Raw genomic sequence first — 23,728 nt, 5'->3', positions numbered from 1 at the left:
CAGTGGTTAGAGCAGGGGTCCCCAAACTTTTTACACAGGGGGCCAGTTCACTGTCCCTCAGACCGTTGGAGGGCCGGACTATAAAGAAAACTATGAACAAATCCCTATGCACACTGCACATATCTTATTTTAAAGTAAAAAAACAAAACGGGAACAAATACAATATTTAAAATAAAGAACAAGTAAATTTAAATCAACAAACTGACCAGTATTTCAATGGGAACTGTGCGGTGGGGGCCGGATAAATGGCCTCAGGGGGCCACATGCGGCCCACGGGGCCCGGGCCATAGTTTGGGGACCCCTGGGCTAGAGTGTTGACCTGGGATGCTGAGGACCCAGGTTCGAAACCCTGAGGTTGCAGGCTTGAGGGTCGGCTCAGCAGCTTGAGCCATGGGGTGGCTGGCTTGAGCACAGGATCAGAGATAAGATCATAACTATTGTGCAATATCATGTACATAAATTCAAACCATGCATATCTTCACTATGTTTGAAAAATACAGCCAGAAAAATATATTAAACAGGTATCTACTAATAGAGGACGAAGTGGAAGAGAAAGTAAAAAAGGGAAAAACAATAAAACTAGACAGGGATGCTACCCTGACATGTTAGCAAGCCATGGGCTCAAGAATGTGATAGATGAATTATAAACTCTACCCAACATCTGTAAAAAAAAACAACCAAACCCGAAGGAGTGGTGGTTAATTAGCTCCTATGACCTAATTAACTTAGAAACAACTTTCTTCACAGCCAAGGGACGAGCCCCCACATGCCTGCTCACCTCCTCAATTGTGTCTCAAGTCTGGCTTTCTCACCAGTCAACCCCACTCCCGGCACACCTTTGGGAGCGTCATGAACGCAGTCATCATATTTTTGTGCCACAGAGGGACTCTTCCCAAGCTTTTCTGTTCCTGCGGGTTTTCAGCCTTTTTTCTTCTTCCTCATCTTTAATTGTATAATTTACACACCATAAAATTCACCAGTTTAAAATGTACAATTCAGTGGTTTTTAGTATACTTAAAGAGTCAACCATAGTCTAATTCTAGAACATTTTCATCATCTCCCAAAGCAATCTTGAACTTAATGCACGTTTTAATCCTGTATTTTCTTCTCCCCTCAGGGTGGGAGTTAGAACCTCCAAGGGGCTGGTCAGGGTGCAACAGAGAAAGGAGCAGCCCGGGGCTCCCCTGGATGGATTATCACTTGGCAGGCTACACCTGGGTGAACACCTGGAGGCCTGCGCTGGCTCTGCAAAGATCTTTTTCAAAATGTATGATTTTGAAAAGATGATGAATGCTCACGGTAGGGGTAAAAGAACGTCTAGGGGAAAGACGCCCCCACCCCCACTCACTGGCCCCTACTCTGGAGACTATGTGTTTAACAGTTTCCCGCGTGTCTTCCCAGAGACGCCTTCCTCGCCGAGGTATCTCAAGTGTGAGTTATTTGCGCCCCGGGAAGAAAGGAACCATGGAGTAGCTCTCAGACTGCGTGCCTCTGCCCTTCCTTGAAGGTCGAACGGGCTAGCTTGCTGGAGTGCCGCCCTCGGTGGCCGCGCGCCTGGCTGGGGCGAGGGAGAGCCCCGCGTCGCTACCCGGGCATTTGAAGGACTGGTACCTAACTGCTTGTTGTGCGGGTCCCCGCGTCCGCACACGTTGGCTCTGGCCCAAGGGGCGCCTGCCTGCGGCCTTAGCGAGAAGCTGTGCCCAGAGCTGCAGCGCTGAGTATGTGTGTGGACAGTGTGTGTGAACGTCTGCGCGCCTTGCCAGGACGTGTGCGCACAGCCTGTGGGAACATGGGCGTGATCGGGTGTGCGCTTTGTTCACACGCTGTGTGAGAAACAGCATCCTATGTGTATACCGCTTTGAGTGTGTGCACGGTATGAGGAGGTGCGTTTATATTGGTGTGTGCACGTCGTGTGTGTAGGCGCACTGTGTGAAGACCGGTGTGCATATCGCACGTGCACGCGGTATTCGCACGCTCTGAGAACTAGCGCACACACTGCCAGTGCACGAGGAAGGCGCCTGCTGCGTGAGGACCCAGGTGCACTTTGCACGTGCACGTGGTGCGCGTGCGCGGCGTGAGAAGTGGCGCGCACATCGCACGTGCGCGCCGTGTGCGCAGGCCGTGAGAGGACGCGGACGCGTGCGGGCGCGGGCGGGTCCCGCACAGTGCGGCGCGGCGGCCCCAGCAGAGATCCTGTGCAGTCGGCGCGTCCTGATGGAGCACGGCGGTGGCGGCGGCGGCGGCGGGGCGGGAGCCGGGACGCAGGGGTCCGCGCGGGGCTCCCCGCTCCACGGGAAGATGGCCGAGCCAAACCCGGTGCGCAACTCGCCACCCAACCATCGGTTTTCAGGTAGGGCCCCCGGTTCGGCGGGCGTTTGGCCCCCGGTTCGGGGGGGCGGGGCGGACCGGCGGCCGGCTGCCGGCGCACCGGCTCTGGAGCGCGCGGGGCGGGGGCGCGGCCGAGGTAGGATCACCGCCCTTCCTTCTGCCCAGGTTTGGCTGGGCTCTGGATCCAGGGCCGCGCCCCTCGCGGTGCGGGTGGCAGGGTCCCCTCTCGACTGGCCTGAGTGAGTGGGTGAGCTTGGGGGTGACTTAGGGTGGGCGGCAAGAGTGTTTGATGTGGGGAGCAGAGGCCCACATGTGATGCCCTGGCGGGGCCCTCCATCTGAGCGGCCGGCGTGGGGGGCACTGGGGCAGACGGGGCGGGCTGTAGGGGTTCGCCGGGGCTTGCGCGCCGGCCCGCTCTGCGTCTGGGAAATGCGCGAGAGATGGCTGCAGCCCGCTGCGAAGGTGGCCCCGCTGCGTGTTTTGCGGCGTCCCAGGCTATGCGGTGGGAGTGCAGAACCCTTGGGTCACCCACTGTCAGAGGCGGATGAGGCGCCGCCGGGGAGACCTGGCGCGAGCCCCTGCTGCTGGCGTGCGCTGCGCAGGGGTCTGGCGGGGCTGCGGCCCCCTCACGTGGCAGCGAGACGAATGAGTCTCCCGGCCCGCGAAGCTGCCGCTGCTAGGACCTACGGAGGAGGGCTGGTGCCCGGACTGGCTGCCCCAAAATGAGCGGGGCAGAGGGTCATTTTGAGGTCATTTGGCAGAATTTTAGATAAGGAGGTTTCGTGTCTTCTAACGTTCTGTAAAGTGGTTGCAGGTAGTGGGGTGGGGGTAAGCAACGCGGAAACTGATTACATGCTGGTTTTCTTGGCAGTGCCTTTTTTAAAGTTAATGCGAGCTATTTTTATAACATTTTTTACTGCAGTATAGCATGCATACCACAAAAGGTCGCAGAACTTAAGTATACAATTCAGAGAATTATCATATAGTGAAGATCCGAGTATTAAAATACGTACCGAGGAAGGGAAACAAATCAAGGGCAATGTTCTTTAGTCACTTATAACGTGCTTTTTGTTGCGGGAAGGTGGGGGTATTTGTGATTGGGCCTTCATTTGCATCATTCATAGGAGGGGGAGGTGGCCGAAATGCTTCCCAGTTAGCGTTTTTCTTTTTTTTTCTTTTTCTTTTTTTTTTTTTTTTTTTGCGTTTTTCATCATGCATATTTTTAAGGCAGGATTTAACAAACAACTCAGGATAGTGATATAAATACTATCGATATGTACTTCTGTTTTCATCCTTTTTGCTTGAGAAACCCCCGCTGCATTTGCTAGGGAAGAACCCGGAAGCACTGGGGAGGGGGGAGAGGACGCAAAAAAAATAACTTGACTCCCACCTTCTAAATTCTTCTAGTTGGGCTAATAATCAAACGAACGGAGACAGTTTAACAGGAGAAAATGTACAAAGTTTATTACAGATCTACATGCTGGGGGTTCATAAGGTATGGAACCCCAAATGGGGCATTGGGCAGCTGAAGCGCATACCCCATTCTGGACGGAGGAGAAGGGCTGGGGGCAGGTACAGGTGTCCGGGATTCCGAAGAGGAAGTGGGTAATTCACACGTAGGAGAAAGAGCAAGCATACGGTATTCTTGCTGGACCACCCAGAAACAATGGGACACAGGAAAACATGCTTTGCTCGAGTTCTTCCTGTCCCTCACATCTGCTAATTAATGTGCGAGGGCGAAGGTGATTCTCCCGATTCCCTTCCTGAAGCAAGTTTTTCTACCTGAATTCTTTTAGGCAGGCAGGGGGAGAGGCTTCTGTTTTTTTAATAACCACTTTAAATCAGTATCCCAAAAGGCACATTTTGGGGTGGCAAAACTTCGGATCCCTTCACCACCCGCTCCCCACCAGAGCCAGCTGTGAGGGAGAGGGTCTATTAGAGTCAAACACTGGAAAGGGAAGGTTGTTGAAGTTCACCTCTGTATTTGGTTGGGAGTTTAGAGGCAGGGAGGGGCTGTGTGGTTGGGCCTGAAATTTATCTGTGGGATTTTAATGTATTTGAAGGAACTTAAGGGGGCATTCTTACCAAGTTCTAGATGGAAACTTTATTTTAGAATCATTGAACACTCTTTCTACTGTTAAGATTAGCTTAAAGCCATTTGCCCTCATTTGAAAGTGTGAATATGAAAAGACATGTGCGAAGACTTAAAATATTAAATAAGCTTCTGTGTGCATTATGTTGGTGTGGGAAACTTGGGAGTGTTCAGTCTTGGTGCCAGGTAGTACCATGGTTTCTTCTTCTTTTTTTTTTTTTTTGTATTTTTATGAAGTTGGAAACGAGGAGGCAGTCAGACAGACTCCCCCATGCGCCTGACCGGGATCCACCTGGCATGCCCACCATGGGGTGATGCTCTGCCCATCTGGGGCGTTGCTCTGTTGCAACCTCTGAGGCAGAGGCCACAGAGCCATCCTCAGTGCCCGGGCCAACTTTGCTCCAATAGAGCCTTGGCTGCGGGAGGGGAAGAGAGAGACAGAGAGGAAGGAGAGGGGGAGGGGTGGAGAAGCAGATGGGTGCTTCTCCTGTGTGCCCTGGCCGGGAATCGAACCCGGGACTCCTGCACGCCAGGCCGACACGCTACCATTGAGCCAAACAGCCAGGGACCTGTGGTTTATTCTTTTGAGGGTTCTTTAGGTCACATACTTAGAAAAATGTCATCCTCAGAAAAGTCTTTATTATTGGGGTTTAATTATAATCTATCCCAGAATCCTATCATTCTTTGGTTGTCCAAGACCCTGGCATTCCTAATGAGATTCAACTCTTCATTTCTTTTTTGTTCTTGTTAAATTTAAAAAAAATTGATTTTAGCAAGAGAGAAAGGTGGAGAGAGAGAGAGAGAGACAGGAATATTGATCTGTTCCTGTGTGTGCCCTGACTAGGGATCAACCAGCAACCTCTGTGCTTTGGGTCGATGCTCTAACCCAGTGGTCCCCAACCTTTTTTGGGCCACGGACCAGTTTAATGTCAGAAAATATTTTCACGGACCACCCTTTAGGGTGGGACGGATAAATGTATCACGTGACCGAGATTATTGTCAAGAGTGAGTCTTAGACAGATGTAACAGAGGGAATCTGGTCATTTTTAAAAAATAAAACATCGTTCAGACTTAAATATAAATAAAACAGAAATAATGTAAGTTATTTATTCTTTCTCTGCAGACTGGTACCAAATGGCCCACAGATCAGTACCAGTCTGTGGCCCAGGGTTGGGAACCACTGCTCTAACCAACCAACCAAGCTATCCAGCCAGGGATTTTTATTTATTTTTATTTTTATTTTTTTTGTATTTTTTCTGAAGCTGGAAACGGGGAGGCAGTCAGACAGACTCCTGCATGCGCCCGACCGGGATCCACCCAGCACGCCCACCAGGGGTGATGCTCTGCGCACCAGGGGTGATGCTCTGCCCATCGGGGCATCGCTCTGTCGCAACCAGAGCCACTCCAGCGCCTGGGGCAGAGGCCAAGGAGCCATCCCCAGCGCCTGGGCCATCTTTCCTCCAATGGATCCTTGGCTGCGGGAGGGGAAGAGAGAGACAGAGAGGAAGGAGAGGGGGAGGGGTGGAAAAGCAGATAGGCGCTTCTCCTCTGTGCCCTGGCCGGGAATCGAACCCGGGACTTCCGCACGCCAGGCCAATGCTCTACCACTGAGCCAACGGGCCAGGGCCCAGCCAGGGATTTTTAAAATGTTATTTATTGATTTTAGAGAGAGAGAGAGAGAGAGAGAGAGAGAGAGAGAAAGGAAGGGAGGAATGGAGGGAGGGAGAGACAGACAGAAATATCAGTCTATTCCTGTATGTGCCCAGACGGGGAATCAAATCTGTAACCTTTGCATCTTGGCCTGATGCTAACCAACCAAGCTATCTGGTCAGGGCATCAACTCTGCCTCTCTCTTTCTCTCTTTCTTTCTCTCTTTCTTTTCTTTCTTTCTCTTCCTTCCCTTCCCCTCCCTCCCTCCCTCCCTCCCTTCCTTCCATTTTTAAATTTTTAAATTTTTATTTTATTTATTCATTTTTAGAGAGGAGAGAGAGACAGAGAGAGAGGGAGAGAGAGGAGAGAGAGACAGAGAGAGAGAAGGGGGGGAGGAGCTGGAAGCATCAACTCCCATATGTGCCTTGACCAGGCAAGCCCAGGGTTTCGAACTGGCGGCCTCAGCATTCCAGGTCGATGCTTTATCCACTGCGCCACCACAGGTCAGGCCCTTCCTTCCATTTTTAGAGAGAGACAGAAACAGACAGGAAGGGAGAGAGATGAGAAGCATCAATTCTTCATTGCGGCACCTTAGTTGTTCATTGATTGCTTTCTCATATGTGCCTTGACCGAGGGTCTACAGGAGAGTGAGTGACCCTTTGCTCAAGCCAGCGACCTTGGGCTTCAAGCCAGCAACCTTTGGGCTCCAGCCAGAGACCATGGGGTCATTCATGTCTATGATCTCGTGCTCAAGCCAGTGTCCTTGGGTTTTGAACCCGGGTCCTCTGCATCCCAGGCCAATCCTCCATCCACTGTGCCAGCACCTGATCAGGCTCTGCTTTTCTTGAGGGTCCAACTTTGTTTCTAAGTTTGTGCAGAGTGTTGTGAGGGCCAGAAAAGATGGGAAGGCCCGCAGCGTGTCGGCTCTCTGTTTCATGTGGGCACATTGGCGTATGGATATGAGTTGTGAGTGCTTTACCTGGGAGCTGTTGTAGAATGGCAAGGGGCTACCTCTTGGTTCTTTCCTTTAGCAACAGGTTCTTCCAATACTGATATTGGTACACGTTCCCATTATCCACCAGTGATGTTTCCTTTCCTTTTAATTGCCCCCCCCCCCCCCGAAACTACCAAATGTACTCTTCTTTTTAATGCCTGGGTTATTGGGTTATATGCACAGTATAACGGAGGAGGACCTGCTGCTTGGATCTGCTTAAATACTTTTAGCCAGCAGGTCGAATCACCAGACCTCAGCTGTCAGGCTGCCTTGGGGTCACATAGGTCCTGTGCTCCCCTCAGCCTGAAATACCCCTTTTCCCTTTGAGGATTCACTTCCTCTCGGCTTCTCACAGTCTGAATTCAGGTCCGTAGCCCTGTCTCAGCCTGAGGCACCTCCAGCGGAGCACTCTTCATATTCTGCCTGTGCCCCGTGGAGCTCGCGGTTCCTCTCCGTGAGTGTTCATTGGGCGCCCACTGTAAGCAGGACCCTGTGCTGGTGGCGACTGCTGTCACTCGAGCTGAGTCGATTGTGGTCCAGACTGCCTGGGTAGGATGCCACTTGTCCCCTTGCTGCTGCCTCACCTTGGGAAAGTTACTTGACATCTCTGAGCTTCAGTGCTGTCACCTTTAAAGTGAGCTGAAGAGCCCTGGCCGGTTGGCTCAGCGGTAGAGCGTCAGTCTAGCGTGCGGAGGACCCCGGTTGGATTCCTGGCCAGGGCACACAGGAGAAGCGCCCATTTGCTTCTCCACCCCTCCGCCGCGCCTTCCTCTCTGTCTCTCTCTTCCCCTCCCGCAGCCAAGGCTCCATTGGAGCAAAGATGGCCCGGGCGCTGGGGATGGCTCCTTGGCCTCTGCCCCAGGCGCTAGAGTGGCTCTGGTCGCAACATGGCGACGCCCAGGGTGATCGCAACATGGCGACGCCCAGGATGGTCGCAACATGGCGACGCCCAGGATGATCGCAACATGGCGACGCCCAGGATGGTTGCAACATGGCGAAGCCCTGGAGGGGCAGAGCATCGCCCCCTGGTGGGCGTGCCGGGTGGATCCTGGTCGGGCGCATGCGGGAGTCTGTCTGACTGTCTCTCCCTGTTTCCAGCTTCAGAAAAATGCAAAAAAAAACAAAAAACAAAAAAAAAGTGAGCTGAAGAACAACAGCACAGGAGAAAGGAGCAGTGCTTTGAGGATTAAGGGATTCATCTCTGTATGGCAGCACCTGACACATAGTGCTCGGGCTGGTTAGCCGCAGTCTCCTCTGTTAGACCACTGGCTGGAGCGCAAGGCCTGTGCCCACATTACATGTGGTGCCACGTGGGGCGGGGGAGGCTGGCTGGTCATCCAACCCCTCCTTAAGGTCTTTGCACACAGTAGGTCTGTAACTGCTGTTTGGCAATTGCATTCTGCTGGCAGCAGCAACACCAGGTCCAGAGCTCAGCAAATGCTCATGAGGGGATTAAGGAAGGTGTTGACACAGCAGGAGTTTGTGAGGAGCCACCGCGCCACCTCCCCCGCAGGTGGTGTCAAGTACCAAAGGCTACAGAGTTAATATTCATATTTTGGGAGGCTTGAAGAACATTTTATTAATTTGGGTTAAGGTGTGCAGAGAAATTGTGAGAAATAGTCTCTGTACTGTGTGATTGGCATGACCAGGATGGCCCTTGGCATTGTATTGTAAATGCAAAGGGGTGAATGGCTAGCCAGGTACAGGGAGAGAAAAGCCAAAATAAACCTTTTCTCATAGCAATGAACCATTTGCGGGTATTTGTCCCCACAGAAACTACCTCTCCTATATAAATGCGTGTGGTTAACACGTGTGACTCTGGACAGAGAGATAGCAGATGAACACTAGATAATATAGGAATGCCTTTTAATATATAGAAAGACATCTTTCTGCCATTGTGTTGACTTGTAAATTTTGTTTTCTCCAAAATAATGTATGGCTTGCAAATTGAACGTGGTCCTATCGTGTTAAAGGACATATGACTATAACCAATAGTGGTAAGGGGCTCCTAATTACAATTTTTGCTTCTGTACTTCCCACTTACAAAACTATAAAAACTAAGTAGAACAAGGGCCCGTGCACGCTCCCTCAGACCACTGTTGGAGTAGCCGCCGCTTGGCCAAGCTAGACAATAAAGCTTTGGTGTGTAATCGACGGACTTTGTTTCTTGTCTTCAATGTTTCGGGTCCCTCCGGATTAGGATGAACACTTTGTGATTGTGGAATCACAGAACATGTGTCCTGAGTGCATCCGGCTGGTCATTATTGTTTACTGAGTTGCCCAGTGTTCCCTAGTAAGGGAGGATGGCTTTCCTGCCCTAGATCAGGAGAATATTGGGGTACACGGTGGAAGCTCAGGAGTGTCAGCCCCACCCCAGGCCAGAGTAAGGTAAGGCTGAGTAGGAAGGGCTGAGAGTAGGTCCCCAAGAAATCGGAGTTCTTCATCCTTTCTCAAAGTTGCATGTGAAACCATTCTTAAACACTTGAATCCTAAAGCCGCGTGGACCGAGGAAGAGCAAGTTGTTTGTGCGTGCAGATTAGCATCTCCATTTCCTTCGGCAGCGGGAAGGACCCCCAGGTCAGGAGGCAAGGCGTGTGGGGTGGGGCTCCTGGCCTTTTTTAGTGATGGTACCTTAGGACTTGGACTTGGCAGGAGCTCAGGGCAAACTGCTAAAAGCCTGTGTGATGATCAGTGGTTTCTCTTCTGCCGTCCTGACCCTGTTTACACAACTGTCAAAGTCTGCCATTTAAAAAAAATGTTTTTAATTGATTGATTTTAGAACTTTAAAAAAGATTTTATTTATTCATTTTAGAGAGGAGAAAGAGTGAGTGAGAGAGAGAGAGAAGGGAGGGGAGGAGCAGGAAGCATCAACTCCCCCATATGTGCCTTGACCAGGCAAGCCCAGGGTTTTGAACCGGCGACTTCAGCGTTCCAGGTCAACGCTTTATCCACTGTGTCACCGCACATCAGGCAAATTTATTGATTGATTTTAGACAGAGAGAGAGAGAAAGATTGATCTGCTTCTGTAATTGCCCTGACCAGGGATGGAACTCACAACCATTGCATTTCGGGACAATGCTCTGACCAACTGAGCATCAGGCCGTGATGGCGAACCTTTTTATAAAAACTGCTCACTTTTAGCCTGACCAGACGGTTGCGCAGTGGATAGAGCGTCGGACTGGGATGCAGAGGACCCACGTTCGAGACCCCGAGGTTGCCAGCTTGAGCACGGGCTCATCTGGCTTGAACGAAAAGCTCACCAGCTTGGACCCAAGGTCGCTGGCTCGGGCAAGGGGTCACTCGGTCTGCTGAAGGCCCACGGTCAAGACACATATAAGAAAGCAATCAATGAACAACTAAGGTGTCACAAGGAGAAACTGATGATTGATGCTTCTCATCTCTCTTCGTTCCTGTCTGTCTGTCCCTATCTATCCCTCTCTCTGACTCTCTCTCTCTCTCTCTCTCTCTCTCTCTGTCCCTGTAAACAAATAAATAAATAAAACCACCCACTTTTGCAGTGCTGGTCAACCTGGTCCCTCCCGCCCACTAGTGGGCGGTCCAACTTTCATGGTGGGCCAATTGCGGTACCATTTGGTTGCTCCGCTCCTGCCTACCATGAAAGCTGGACCGCCCACTAGTGGGCGGGAGGGACCAGGTTGACCAGCACTGCAAAAGTGGGCAGTTTTTATAAAAAGGTTCGCCATCACGGGGCTAGGGCCAAAGTCTGTCATTTCTATTTGTAACCTTTCTCCCTCTCCAAGATTAAATTATGTTTTTCTCTCATTCAGATGCCCCATCTTCTGCCGTGGTATGGTTTTTGAGAGAGTACCTCATCTTCTGTAGTAATTATACTGATGGACATATAAAACAAAAGGGATTGACTTATAAAACAGGTTGATTTGGTCAGGGGAGAGATGGGGACTTCAGGGGGATGCTGGTACATGATCTGGTGGGCCTTGTTGGAGGGGTTAAAAGCTATAATTTGTGGCCCTGGCCAGGTAGCTCAGTCGGTTAGAGCATCATCCCCCCATGCCGAAATGCTGGGTTGGATCTCCAGGAGGACACATACAACAATGAACCAGTGAACACATGAGTAAGCGGAACAACAAGTCAATGTTCCTCTCTCCCTTCTTTTCTTTCTAAATATCAATAAATTGAAAACAATTTAAGAGCTATACCTTGTAACGTGCTCAGCATAGTACGTCCTGTCAAGGCCAGTGGTATGGTGATGCTCACAGTGATGACGCCTGGTGTCGGGGAGCCATCTGAGTGCTGAGTAGGCTCCGGCAACAGTTCAAGGATTTGAAAACTTCCCACAGCCCTGCCCTGCCGCCTCTTCGGAATGAATTATGCGGTAGGTAGGTGGAAGAGGCCATGGTTGAGGGTGGCTGACCTTGGGGCGCTGTGGCCCGGGGGCACTTGCTCACTGTCCACCTCACATGGAAGGGGGGACCACCTTTGAATGTGCAGTCTGCAGGCTCGGGGGGGGGCTAGGCCTCAGCACGCCCTCCTCCTGAATGTAGGCCTCTTCTGCTTCCGTCGGGAAGCATTGCTTCCCTTTTCCTTAGGAAGTTCTCTTTTTAAAAGCCAAGTGATGAGCTGAGTTCAGGCTGTGATTTGTTTTTAATTTTCATTTATTGATTTTATAGAGAGAAGAAGGGAGAGAGAGAGAGAGAGAAACGCTGACCCACCATCCCACTCATCCATGCATTCACTGGTTGATTCTTGTATGTGCCCCAACCGGGGATCGAACTCACAATCATGGTGCATTAGAAAGATGCTCCAGCCTGACCAGGCGGTGGCACAGTGGATAGAGCGTTGGACTGGGATGCGGAGGACCCAGGTTTGAGACCCCGAGCTCGCCAGCTTGACTGTGGGCTCATCTGGCTTGAGCAAAGCTCACCAGCTTGGACCTAAGGTCTCTGGCTTAAGCAAGGGGTTACTGGATCTGCTGAAGGCCCGCGGTCAAGGCACATATGAGAAAGCAATCAATGAACAACTAAGGTGTCGCAATGAAAAACTGATGATTGATGCTTCTCATCTCTCTCCGTTCCTGTCTGTCTGTCCCCATCTATTCCTCTCTCTGACTCTCTCTCTGTCTCTGTAAAAAAAAAAGAAGAAGAAAAAGAAAAAAAGAAAGATGCTCCAACCGATGGAGCTACCCAGCCAGGGTTCAGGGTGTGATTTAAGGAAAAGGAAACAGGTCTGTGTAGCTGCACATACACATAGCATTTGAGGGAATAGCGGGCAGCAGTAATGCCAAATGCCCATGACCTTGGAATGGCAGGATCTGTCCCCAGGAAACATAGCTCCTGGCTTCCTCTCGATGCCAACTTGGCCCATATCTCAGAGCCCCCAGACAACCCTATGGAATGCTTCTTGATCCTTTGCCATCTCACCCCCTTCATTTTTATCCTCCCCTCCCCTCCCCTTTTCTGTAATAATAACTTTATTGAGACAATATTCACACACTACACATTTCAACCATTTAAAATGCACAAATCTGTGGTTTTCAGTCTATTCAGAGTCCTACATCCATCACCACAGTTACTTTGAGAACATTTCCATCACCACACAGAGAAAGCCCATCCCCATTGGCCATTTCCTCTTGCTGCCACCCCCAGTCCCTGGCGGCCACCCATCTACTGTGTCTCTGTAGTGACTGCGAGCTTCTGCTACGATGGCCTTCAGCCTTTGGTGCAAACCCATGGTGTGGTTGCCCAGAAGTCCACGGCTGGGTCTCTGTGCACCACAGATTTAGAAATCACCATTCTGCACTCCGCCCATCAGGTCCAGGGCTGCCTTGCCTGCAAAGCCTTCCCTTTCACCTCCTGTGGTGTCACTCCGGTCCGAGCCCTTAAAACCTAAACGTGCCTCCTGGGCAGTCTGTAGTCACGTACTGCGTGTGTGGTCATTTTAGCTCCTCAGATAGTATCCTCTGTTCATTGTTGAGCACTGATGTACCAAGTACTATTATGAACACTTGTCACACATTATTTTATTTATTCCTCACAAACACCTTTTATACTGTTTTATTTTTATTTTATTTTATTTTATTTTATTTTATTTTATTTTATTTTACTTACAGAGACAGACAGAGAGTCAGAGAGAGGGATAGATAGGGACAGACAGGAACAGAGAGAGATGAGAAGCATCAATCATCAGTTTTTCCTTGCGACACCTTAGTTGTTCACTGATTGCTTTCTCATATGTGCCTTGACCGTGGGCCTTCAGCAGACTGAGTAACCCCTTGCTCAAGCCAGAGACCTTAGGTCCAAGCTGGTGAGCTTTGCTCAAACCAGATGACCCCGCACTTAAGCTGGTGACCTCAGGTCTTGAACCTGGGTCTTCCTCATCCCAGTCCAATGCTCTATCCACTGCGCCACCACCTGGTCAGGCCTGTTTTGTTTTTAATAAAGATTTTTTTTTTTTTTTGTAATTTTCTGAAGCTGGAAATGGGGAGAGACAGTCAGACAGACTCCCGCATGCGCCCGACTGGGATCCACCCGGCACGCCCACCAGGGGGCGACGCTCTGCCCACCAGGGGACGATGTTCTGCCCCTCCTGCGCGTTGCTATGTTGCAACCAGCGCCACTCTAGCGCCTGATGCAGAGGCCACAGAGCCATCCCCAGCGCCCGGGCCATCTTTGCTCCAATGGAGCCTGGGCTGCGGGAGGGGAAGAGAGATACAGAGAGGAAGGAGAGGGGGAGGGGTGGAGAAGCAGATGGGCGCCTCTCCTGTGTGCCCTGGCCGGGAATCGAACCCGGGACTTCTGCACGCCAGGCCAACGCTCTACCACTGAGCCAAACGGCCAGGGCCTTAATAAAGATTTTATTTATTGATTTTACCAAGAAAGGAGAGGGGAGGAAGAGAGAACTATCAACTCATAGTTGTTTCACTTCAGTTGTTCATTTCTTGCTTGTCATATGTGATTTGACTGGGCAAGCCCAGGATTTCGGACCAGCGACATCAGGTTGATGCTTTATCCACTGTGCTACCACAGGCCAGGCTATTTTTTTAATTTATTTTTTTAGGTGAGTGGAGGGGAGATAGTGAGGCAGACTCCGTCATGTGCCCTGACTGGGATCTACCCAGCAACCCCAGCTGGGGCCGATGCTCAAGTACCAAGCCATTTTTAGCACACTTGGACCAAACAAGCTATTCTCAGTGCCTGCAGCCATGCTCAAACCAGTTGAGTCACTGGCTGTGGGAGGGGGAGAGAGAAGGAGTAGAGGGTAGGAGAGAGAAGTGGATGGTTTTTTTCCAGGGTGCCCTGACTGGGAATCGAACCTAGGACATCCACAGGCCAGGCCAATGCTCTATCCATTGAGCCACTAGCCAAGGACTTTTTTTTAACTTTAGAGAGAGAGAGAGATAGATAGATAGGAAGGGAGAGAGGGAAGGAGGAGAGAGATAAGAAGCATCAAGTCATAGGTGTAGCACATTAGTTGTTCATTGATTGCTTTCTCATATGTGCCTTGACTGGGGGCTACAGCTGAGCCAGTGGCCTTGGGCTTCAAATCAGTATCCTTGGGATCGTGTTGATGATCCTGCAGTCAAACTGACAAAGCCGCACTCTGGTCAGTGACCTTGGGGTTCTGAACCAGGGACCTCAGCATCCCAGGTTGACACTTTATCCACTACGCCACCACAGGTCAGGCTCTTTATACTGTTTTTATCCTCATTTCAAAGATACTTTCGTTTCTATGCCTGTGTAACGAACCACGGCAAACTTATTCTTTCTTAGGATTCTGGGGTTGGTTGGGTTCAGTTGAACACTTAGCGATTCTTCCAGTCCCTATATTGTCAGCATCTGGGAAGTCAGTAGACTTGACGTGTCCAAGAAGGCCTCTCTCATTGTCCAGGCAGTCTGTCCTGGAGTCCAGTGTGCCAGCTACATTTCAAGAGCGAAGAAGCCGCCTGACCTGTGGTGGCGCAGTGAATAGAGCATCCACCTGGAATGCTGAGGTCGCTGGTTCGAAACTCTGGGCTTGCCTGGTCAAGACATACACAGCAAGCCGTGAACAACTAGCGTGAAGCAACTATGAGCTGATGCTTCTTGCTACCATCCCCTCTGTTAAATCAATAAATAACATATTTTAAAAAGGAGTGAGGAAGCATTGCATGGGGCCTGGGGCCACAATGCAGGGGGTACAGAGTGTTATATTGAGTGGGACACTTGAAACCTTGTCAACACAATAAATCAAAAATAAAATTAAACAATTATATTAAAAAAAAAGAGAGAGAGAGAGTGAAAAAGCAAAAGTTGCCAGTTCTCTTAAGGCCTGGCTGGGCTTGAAAGTCCCGGAATGTCATTTTTGCTGCATTCCGTGGTCAAAGCAAGTCACAATGCTAGCCCAGATTCAAGAGGAGTAGAAAAGAATTCCCTTCTTGATGTGAGGGGTCATGAGCACCTAATGGGAGCGAAGGAGAGATTCTCTTCAGGAAATGCTATTGAAATTAAGAGAGGTAAGTAGTTTGCTCAAGGTCACACGGTAAGTGGCGAGCCAAACCTCACACCCAAGTGCGATCGACCCCAGAGAGTAGTTTCAGTGTCTATGCTACTGCGCCTTCCCAGGTGGGTTATAACCAGCTCCTTTCACACATGGGCCGTGCCGCCCACTTCTCCTGTGCCCCTCTCAAAGTCTAACTTGGTACTGTGGATCCACATTTTATGAGGATTTCATGGGTCTTCTTAGTATATATATAGTTGTTTTTCTCCCCAAAGGTGATAAGGACTCTCATTTTTTATGAGAGAGAGAAAGAGACACATCAACAAGTTGCTGCACCTAGTTGTACATCCATTGATTGCTTCTCATATGTACTCTGACCAGGGCTCAAACAGGATACCTTGGGGTTAAGCCAGTGCCCTCAGGATTGAGCTGGTACAGTGGGGATCAAACCGGCAACTCCGTGCTCAAACCAGTGACCTTGGTGCTCTGGAATGACTCTATCCAGTGAGCCACTGGCCAGCGCAGAACCATCTTTTTTTTTTCTTTGTGACAGAGAGACAGAGAGAGGGACAGATAGGGACAGACAGACAGGAAGGGAGAGAGATGTGAAACATCAATTCTTTGTTGGAGCATCTTAGTTGTTCATTGATTGCTTTCTCATATGTGCCTTGACTGTGGGCCTTCAGCAGACCGAGTAACCCCTTGCTCAAGCCAGCGACCTTGGGTCCAAGCTGATGAGCTTTTGCTCAAACCAGATGAGCCCGTACTCAAGCTCATGACCTTGGGGTTTTGAACCTGGGTCCTCTATGTCCCAGTCTGACATTCTATCCACTGCACTGCCACTGCCTGGTCAGGCAGAACCGTCATTTCTTAGAGCAAAAATGTTATGGTATTAACTAAAATGCTTAGAGGAAGAGAAGTTTCATTTAACAAACTTTCTGGTTTGCTAGGAATTAGGCCCCCCCCCCCCCCCCCGTCTATGCCAGCCTTTATTGTTGGGATCCGGACGATCTCTTCAGTACGCTTCTCTGTTGTGGGACACTGCATTCGGTGGGACTGAGGACTGTGGCTCCTCGGTCATCACTTTGGAAAGCCCATGGAAAATTCTCATATAGTCTAGGCCAGTGTGTCTCAAACAATCTCTGCTGAAGGACCAGTTTTTTTGTGTGTTTTTTTTTGCATTTTTCTGAAGTTGGAAACAGGGAGAGACAGTCAGACAGACTCCCGCATGCCCCCGACCGGGATCCACCCGGCACGCCCACCAGGGGCGACGCTCTGCCCACCAGGGGGCGATGCTCTGCCCCTCCGGGGGGTTGCTCTGTTGCGACCAGAGCCACTCTAGCGCCTGGGGCAGAGGCCAAGGAGCCATCCCCAGCGCCCGGGCCATCTTTGCTCCAATGGAGCCTTGGCTGAGGGAGGGGAAGAGAGAGACAGAGAGGAAGGAGGGGGAGGGGTGGAGAAGCAAATGGGCGCTTCTCCTATGTGCCCTGGCCGGGAATCGAACCCGGGTCCTCCGCACGCTACGCCGACGCTCTACCGCTGAGCCAACCGGCCAGGGCCTGAAGGACCAGTTTTTTTGTTTATTTTCCCCTGGTTTCCAATCTGTTGTTGACCAATGTCTTGGTAAAATACAATAAAAAGACTTACAACAGAAATAAAATGTAGCCTGACTAGGCGGTGGCACGGTGGATACAGCATCAGCCTGGGATGCTGAGGACCCAGGTTCAAAACCCTGAGGTTGCCGGCTTGAGCGCCGGCTCATCCAGCTTGAGTGCGCGGTCACAGGCTTAAGCGTGACATCACAGACAAGACCCCATGGTCGCTGGCTTGAACCCAAGGTCGCTGGCTTGAGCAAGGGGTCACTGGTTCAACTTGAGCCTCCTGTGAAGGCACATATGAGAAAGCAATCAATGAACAACTAAAGTAATGCAACTATAAGTTGATGCTTCTTATTTCTCTCTCTCTCACCCTTTCTCTCCCTCTCTCTCTCTCTCTCTCTCTCTCTCCCCCATTTTCTCTCTCAAAAAAAGAAAAAAAAAGAAAAAGGAAAGTGACACCCGTCCACAGGCCACATTCTGAGTAACTGCCCTGGGCCAGCAGTTCCAAAGGGTGTGGTACACAAGAGAGTTTTAGGTTATACGTGGACACATGGACTAACCCAGGTGTAGCCAACAGTTTTTGCCCCCGGGGCCAGATTAGAAAGAAAACTTTTTTCACAGGCCGGATGAAATATTAAAATTAAAAAATGTTAAATACAAAAACGATTTGTTTAAGTAAACAAAATTTTATTATGTAATTTGTTTATGAATAAATGTGAGTGAAAAAAATTTTAATATACAATATTATTTTAATAAAAATATATTTTAATAAAAATATAATTACATACCATATAAATATCCAAACTGTATCACAATCAATTGAAACAATATTTAATTAATGGAATGAGCTTGAAGGGGTTATATTGCAAATAAAACAATTATTTCGTTTTATAAATACAAACAGCCTGGACACGTTTTCAGTTATCAACTGCAGCTATTGTCTATGCTACAATGCCACTTGATTCAACACACTTGACCACAAAACTAACGAATTGTTTGACCTTGGGTGTGCACTGGCAAACTCCGCCTAAAAGAATGTGGGTTTCACGTCGCCGCTAAACGTCAAACAGTTCATATCAAGTACAGATGAGTACAAAAGTTGTAAATCTTTATAATGGAATTTTTTTAAAAATAAGTATCGTGAATCCATTAGACCAGTTATTGGAAGTTAACCCTAGATTAGTCACACGCGGAATTCTTTTCCGCATATCACTATCTTCTTAAATATCTCGATTTCCAATAATCAAAGACGCCTCTGCTTCTGAGTAGCTGAGATTTTAAAGTAGCGGAGAATACTAAAAATGTAATTGCGGGCCGCATAAACTCATTCCGCGGGCTGTATGTTGGCCATGCCTGGACTAACCTCTCTCCTTCAATTTTAGATGAAAAGTTCTGTGGATTCTTTAATTGTAAAAATACAACTAGTACAATAAAGTGTAATTTCATGTATATTTTCAGAATGACTAAAAATGAAAATTCAATTCAAAGAAAAATTCTAAATACAGTAATAGTATAGGCTGGTGCTGGCTACTCTAAAGAATGCTAGCCAGTATGTGATCCTAAATTTTCTAAAGCTGCATTGAAAAAGTAAATAGGTAAAATTAACTTAGTAGTACAATTTATTTATTTATTATTAATTTTTTGTTGTATTTTTCTGAAGTTGGAAACGGGGAGACAGACTCCCGCATGCGCCCGACCGGGATCCACCCGGCACGCCCACCAGGGGGCGACACTCTGCCCATCTGGGGCGTCGCTCTGTTGCAACCAGAGCCATTCTAGCACCTGAGGCAGAGGCCATAGAGCCATCCTCAGCACCCGGGCCAACTTTGCTCCAGTGGAGCCTTGGCAGCGGGAGGGGAAGAGAGAGACAGAGGAAGGAGAGGGGGAGGGGTGGAGAAGCAGATGGGTGCTTCTCCTGTGTGCCCTGGCCGGGGATCAAACCCGGGACTCCTGCACGCCAGGCCGACGCTCTACCACTGAGCCATCTGGCCAGGGCCAATTTATTTAGCCCATTGTAGCCAAAGTATTTATTCAACATGTAATTCATAGAAAGAATTATTAACAAGATATCTTACCTTCTATTCTTTTTACACCAAGTCATCCAAAACCAGCCACATTTCAAGAGCTCGGTAGCCAGCTGTGGCTAATGGCTAGCATATTGGAAAGCGCTGATCTGGGTCATTTCCATCCTGGAAGAAAGTTCTCTTGGTTGATAATGAGCCCCATGGTCACAGAGAGCATGGTGGCGCTGAGGTGGTCAGTCACCGTGCCATCCAGTATGGGGTGCAGCACAGAATGTGCCATGGTATTCAGTCCGCCTTGGGTCTCCGCGGGGCGTGCTTAGCAGAAATGGGAAGATGCTTTGACCAAATGGTCTCTCCTACCTGCAGTAAGACAAAGTGTGTCCGGACCCCTAGGCCCTTGCAGGGAGAAGCTGCTTTGTTTTCCCCAGAGTGGGAAAATGGCAAGGTACTCACACAGATCATTATCTTGGGGACCTGAAAGGCTATGGAAGAGGGGTGGGCTTGACTTGGTGATCATTGTTGAGCTGGTACCGAGGGAAAGCATGACATGCGAATGATGGGAGGTGAGGGTGGTAGTAGCCAGCCGGGGGTCTCCAGGTTCCGTGTAGGGTCCAGTAGGAATCCCATCAGCTGAGTAGGGTCTACCAAGCTGGGTCGAGATGGGCTCCATGAGGTCAGGTCTACTCATTTCCCCCCAGTTGTGTTGTTCCTTCGTAGCGCCTGTTCACAGAAGCCACTCATTGACTGTGACCAACAAGTTCAGGTTGGCTGACAGAGCAGATGCCCTAACTCTGGGAACATATCTGAAGAAACCCAAATCGCTAATTCAAAAGGATATATGTACCCCTATGTTCATTGTAGCATTGTTTGCAGTAGGCAAGGGCAGCTACCCAAATGCCTGTTAGTTGGTGAGTGGATAAAAAATCTGTGGCACATTTACACAATGGATTACTACTCAGCCATAAAACAAGGAATACTTACCTTTTGCCACAGCATGGATAGACTTGCAGAGCATTATGTTAAGTGAAATAAGCCAGTCAGAGAAAGACAAATACCATAGGGTTTCACTCATGTGGAATCTAATGAACAAAATAAATTCATAAACAAAAATAGAAACAGACTCATAGATACCAAGAACAGTCTGCCAACTGTCAGGAGTGAGGGGTTGGGGGATTGGGTGGAAGAGGTGAAGGGATTAACCAGTACAAAGAGGTAGTTGAAGAATGGCTACAGAGATGCTCCTTGCAGCATGGAGAAAATAGTAGTGTGGAGATAACAGGGTGTGGAGCCAGATGAGTGCTGGGGCAGCGGGGGGCTGCTCTGCAGAGTGCACGGTTTTCCCAGCACTTGGCTGCACATCTGAGACTGGTGCGGAATGGTATTGAATGTACACTGCGGTTGAAAAAACACACACAATTCCCGGCCAGGGCACACAGGAGAAGCGCTCATTTGCTTCTCCACCCCTCCGCTGCACTTTCCTCTCTGTCTCTCTCTTCCCCTCCCGCAGCCAAGGCTCCATGGGAGCAAAGATGGCCCGGGCGCTGGGGATGGCTCTGTGGCCTCTGCCCCAGGCGCTAGAGTGGCTCTGGTCGCAATATGGCGACGCCCAGGATGGGCAGAGCATCGCCCCCTGGTGGGCAGAGCGTCGCCCCCTGGTGGGCAGAGCGTCGCCCCATGGTGGGCGTGCCGGGTGGATCCCGGTCGGGCGCATGCAGGAGTCTGTCTGACTGTCTCTCCCCGTTTCCAGCTTCAGAAAAATGAAAAAAAATAAAAAAATTAAAAAAAATTAAAAAAAAAATAAAGAAAAAACACAAGAGTTAAATTTGTGGCAAGCCAACCAGTGAGGAACCCCAATTGCTGTGGTAGATTATATTTGATTAATTTCCTTCCTGGCTCCACTTTTCTACCCCTACTTTTGTTTTGCTCTTTTTCACTTTTCATATTTATTTCTGCTATATTTTATGTAAGCAGAAGGAGGGAGAGAAGGTGGGAAAAAATCAATACCGGAAATACGGAGCAGGAAAGGCCCCTACAGCTTGAGTCTTTGACCAGGCACTTAGAGCCCTTTCTTAAGCAGGGCGCTCTGCCCTCCTCTTTTAATTTTTTTCTTTTCTTTCCTTTCCTTTTCTTTTTTTTTTTTTTTTGTATTTTTCTGAAGCTGGAAACGGGGAGAGACAGTCAGACTCCCGCATGCGCCCGACCGGGATCCACCCGGCACGCCCACCAGGGGGCGACGCTCTGCCCACCAGGGGGCAATGCTCTGCCCCTCCGGGGTGTCGTTCTGTTGTGACCAGAGCCACTCTAGTGCCTGGGCAGAGGCCAAGGAGCCATCCCCAGCACCCGGGCCATCTTTGCTCCAATGGAGCCTTGGCTTTGGGAGGGGAAGAGAGAGACAGAGAGGAAGGAGAGGGGGAGGGGTGGAGAAGCAGATGGGCGCTTCTCCTATGTGCCCTGGCCGGGAATCAAACCCGGGACTTCTGCACACCAGGCCAACGCTCTACCACTGAGCCAACCGGCCAGGGCCTCCTTTCCTTTCCTTTTCTTTTTTTTTCTTTTCTCTCCCCTCTCCCCTCCCCTCCCCTCCCCTCCCCTCCCCTCCCCTCCCCTCCCCTCCCCTCCCCTCCCCTCCCTTCTTAAATTTTATTCAGTGAGAGGAGTGGAGGCAGATAGACACACTCCTGCATTCACCCTAGGATCCATCAGTCAAAGTCCACTAGGGGGCGATGCTCTGCCATCTGGGTTCTCTGCTCCGTTGCTCAGCAACTGAGCCATTTTTTTAGTGCCTGAGGCACAGGTTATGGAGCCATTCTCAGCACTTGGGGCCAACTCGCTCTAATCGAGCCATGGCTGCAGGAGGGGAGGAGGAGGAGGAGAGAGAGAGAGAGAAAGAGAGGGAGAGAGAGGGGGGGAGGGGAGGAGTGGATAAGCAGGTTGCTTCTCCTGTGTGCCCTGACTGGGAATCAAACCTGGGACATCCACACGCGGACTGATACTCTAGCACTGAGCCAACTGGCCAGGGCCTGTATCCCTCTTTCAAAACACCTTAATATGTGCTGTCACTTGAAAAGGCTATCTAAATTGTGAACCAGGCAAAACAGATTCTCCTGCTGTGCTTATGCCCCTGTCGCCAGATTGCACAGTCCTTGTGCATGGGGGTAGTGTCATCTCTTAGGACGTTTTCCTTTTCTCTACCTTATTAATTGTGTGTTCATTTCTCGTGAGCACCAGTCAGGGGTGACAGTTGGTGGTGAAATAGTGTGACAGCTTTCAGCGGAAGCTTTCCCCTGCACTTGGGCAATCCCCCCCCCCCCGTGGAGTTCTATATTATCAACACACTTGAACAGTGACCCTTTTTCTTAGCTAGGTAATCGGTATTATGGAAGCAGTTTTAGTTGCACCTTCAGACTAAATAGGTCTCTTGAAAAACTTAGTTTGTAGTTGCAGTTTTCGTACTGCAAAGCGTGTTCTTCTCCTTGTTTCCCTCCTCACCCACCCAGATCTCCATTTTGTTTGCATCAGTCGTGAATTCTTTGCGAAGAGTAATTGCTTTTTAGTTTTTATTTTGAATGTATAGTGTAGACAGGGTTTCAAGTGTCCCACTCAGTAGAACACCCTCTGCCCACCCCCCATGTCGTGCCCCCCGCCCCACGAAGAACTTCTTTCCATTCCCATTTCACTCCCCTTGCCTTCCCGCCCCCTTCCTCCCTTTCCCCTGCCCTCTGGGAATTGCTTGCCTGTTGTCTGTATCTGCGTGTTACATATAATGTCATTAATCCCTTCACCTCTTTGATCCTGCCCCTCACCCCCCTTCCCTCTGACAGCTGTCCCTCTGGTCCCTGTGACCCCGCCTCTGCCTCTATTCTGTTCATCAGTTCACTGTGTTCATTAGATTCCACATGTAAGTGAGAACATTCGGTATTTGTCTTTCTCTGCCTGGCTTATTTCACTTACCATAATCTCCAGGTCTAGTTATATCATCTCAAACGGTAAGATTTCCTTCTTTTTCCCGCTGCATAGTATTCCATTGTGTAAATGTACCACTGCCTTTTTATCCACTCGTCCGCTGATGGACACTGGGGCTGTTTCCAGGTCTTGACTGTTGTAAGCAATGCTGCAGTGAACATAGGAGTGCGTATCTTCTTCTGAATTAGTGTTTTGGGATTCTTAGGATATAGTCCTAGAAGTGGGATAGCTGGGTTAAAAAAGAATAAAAAAATGGAACCACTTCTTATTTTTTTTTTAATTTAGCAAATTAAATTTAATGAGGTGATATTGTACATAGGTTTCAGCATTTTAATGTATACAATTTAGTGGTCTTTAGTTTATTCACAAGGTTATGCAACTATTGCCACTACCTTGTTCCATAGCATTTTGTCACCCCAGAAAGAAACTCTGCACCAATTCAGGCACTCCGCAAACCTCCCTCCCCTCAGACCCCGGCAGCTGCTAATCTTTCTGTCTCTGTAGGTTTGTCAGTTCTGAACATTTCACATGAATGGAATCAGACAACAATAAAAAATAAAGAGTACATAGGTTTCAGGTAAACATTTCTGTAGCACTTGAACTGTTGACTGTGTCAAATAATTTT

At 49.4% G+C, this 23,728-nt stretch overlaps 1 protein-coding gene across 6 annotated transcripts in view; it reads left to right on the top strand.

Annotated features, from left to right (window-relative positions):
• The first annotated feature begins 2,121 nt into the window (after positions 1 to 2,121).
• MAP7D2 (MAP7 domain containing 2) overlaps positions 2,122 to 23,728 on the top strand; it is a 131,649-nt gene continuing 110,042 nt past the window's right edge. For 4 of the 6 annotated variants that reach the window (XM_066357187.1, XM_066357182.1, XM_066357181.1 and 1 more), the window contains exon 1: positions 2,122 to 2,350. In XM_066357187.1, the coding sequence (XP_066213284.1) occupies positions 2,215 to 2,350 (136 nt within the window). In that variant the 5' untranslated portion in view covers positions 2,122 to 2,214. Of the gene's footprint in view, positions 2,351 to 2,448; positions 2,576 to 23,728 lie in introns of those variants that run through there. The other 2 variants (XM_066357186.1, XM_066357185.1) reach the window with 2 other exon arrangements.

This window comes from Saccopteryx leptura, chromosome X (genome assembly GCF_036850995.1).
Source record: "Saccopteryx leptura isolate mSacLep1 chromosome X, mSacLep1_pri_phased_curated, whole genome shotgun sequence".
Taxonomy (NCBI): domain Eukaryota; kingdom Metazoa; phylum Chordata; class Mammalia; order Chiroptera; family Emballonuridae; genus Saccopteryx; species Saccopteryx leptura.
This window is presented reverse-complemented; position numbering and strand designations above follow the sequence as displayed.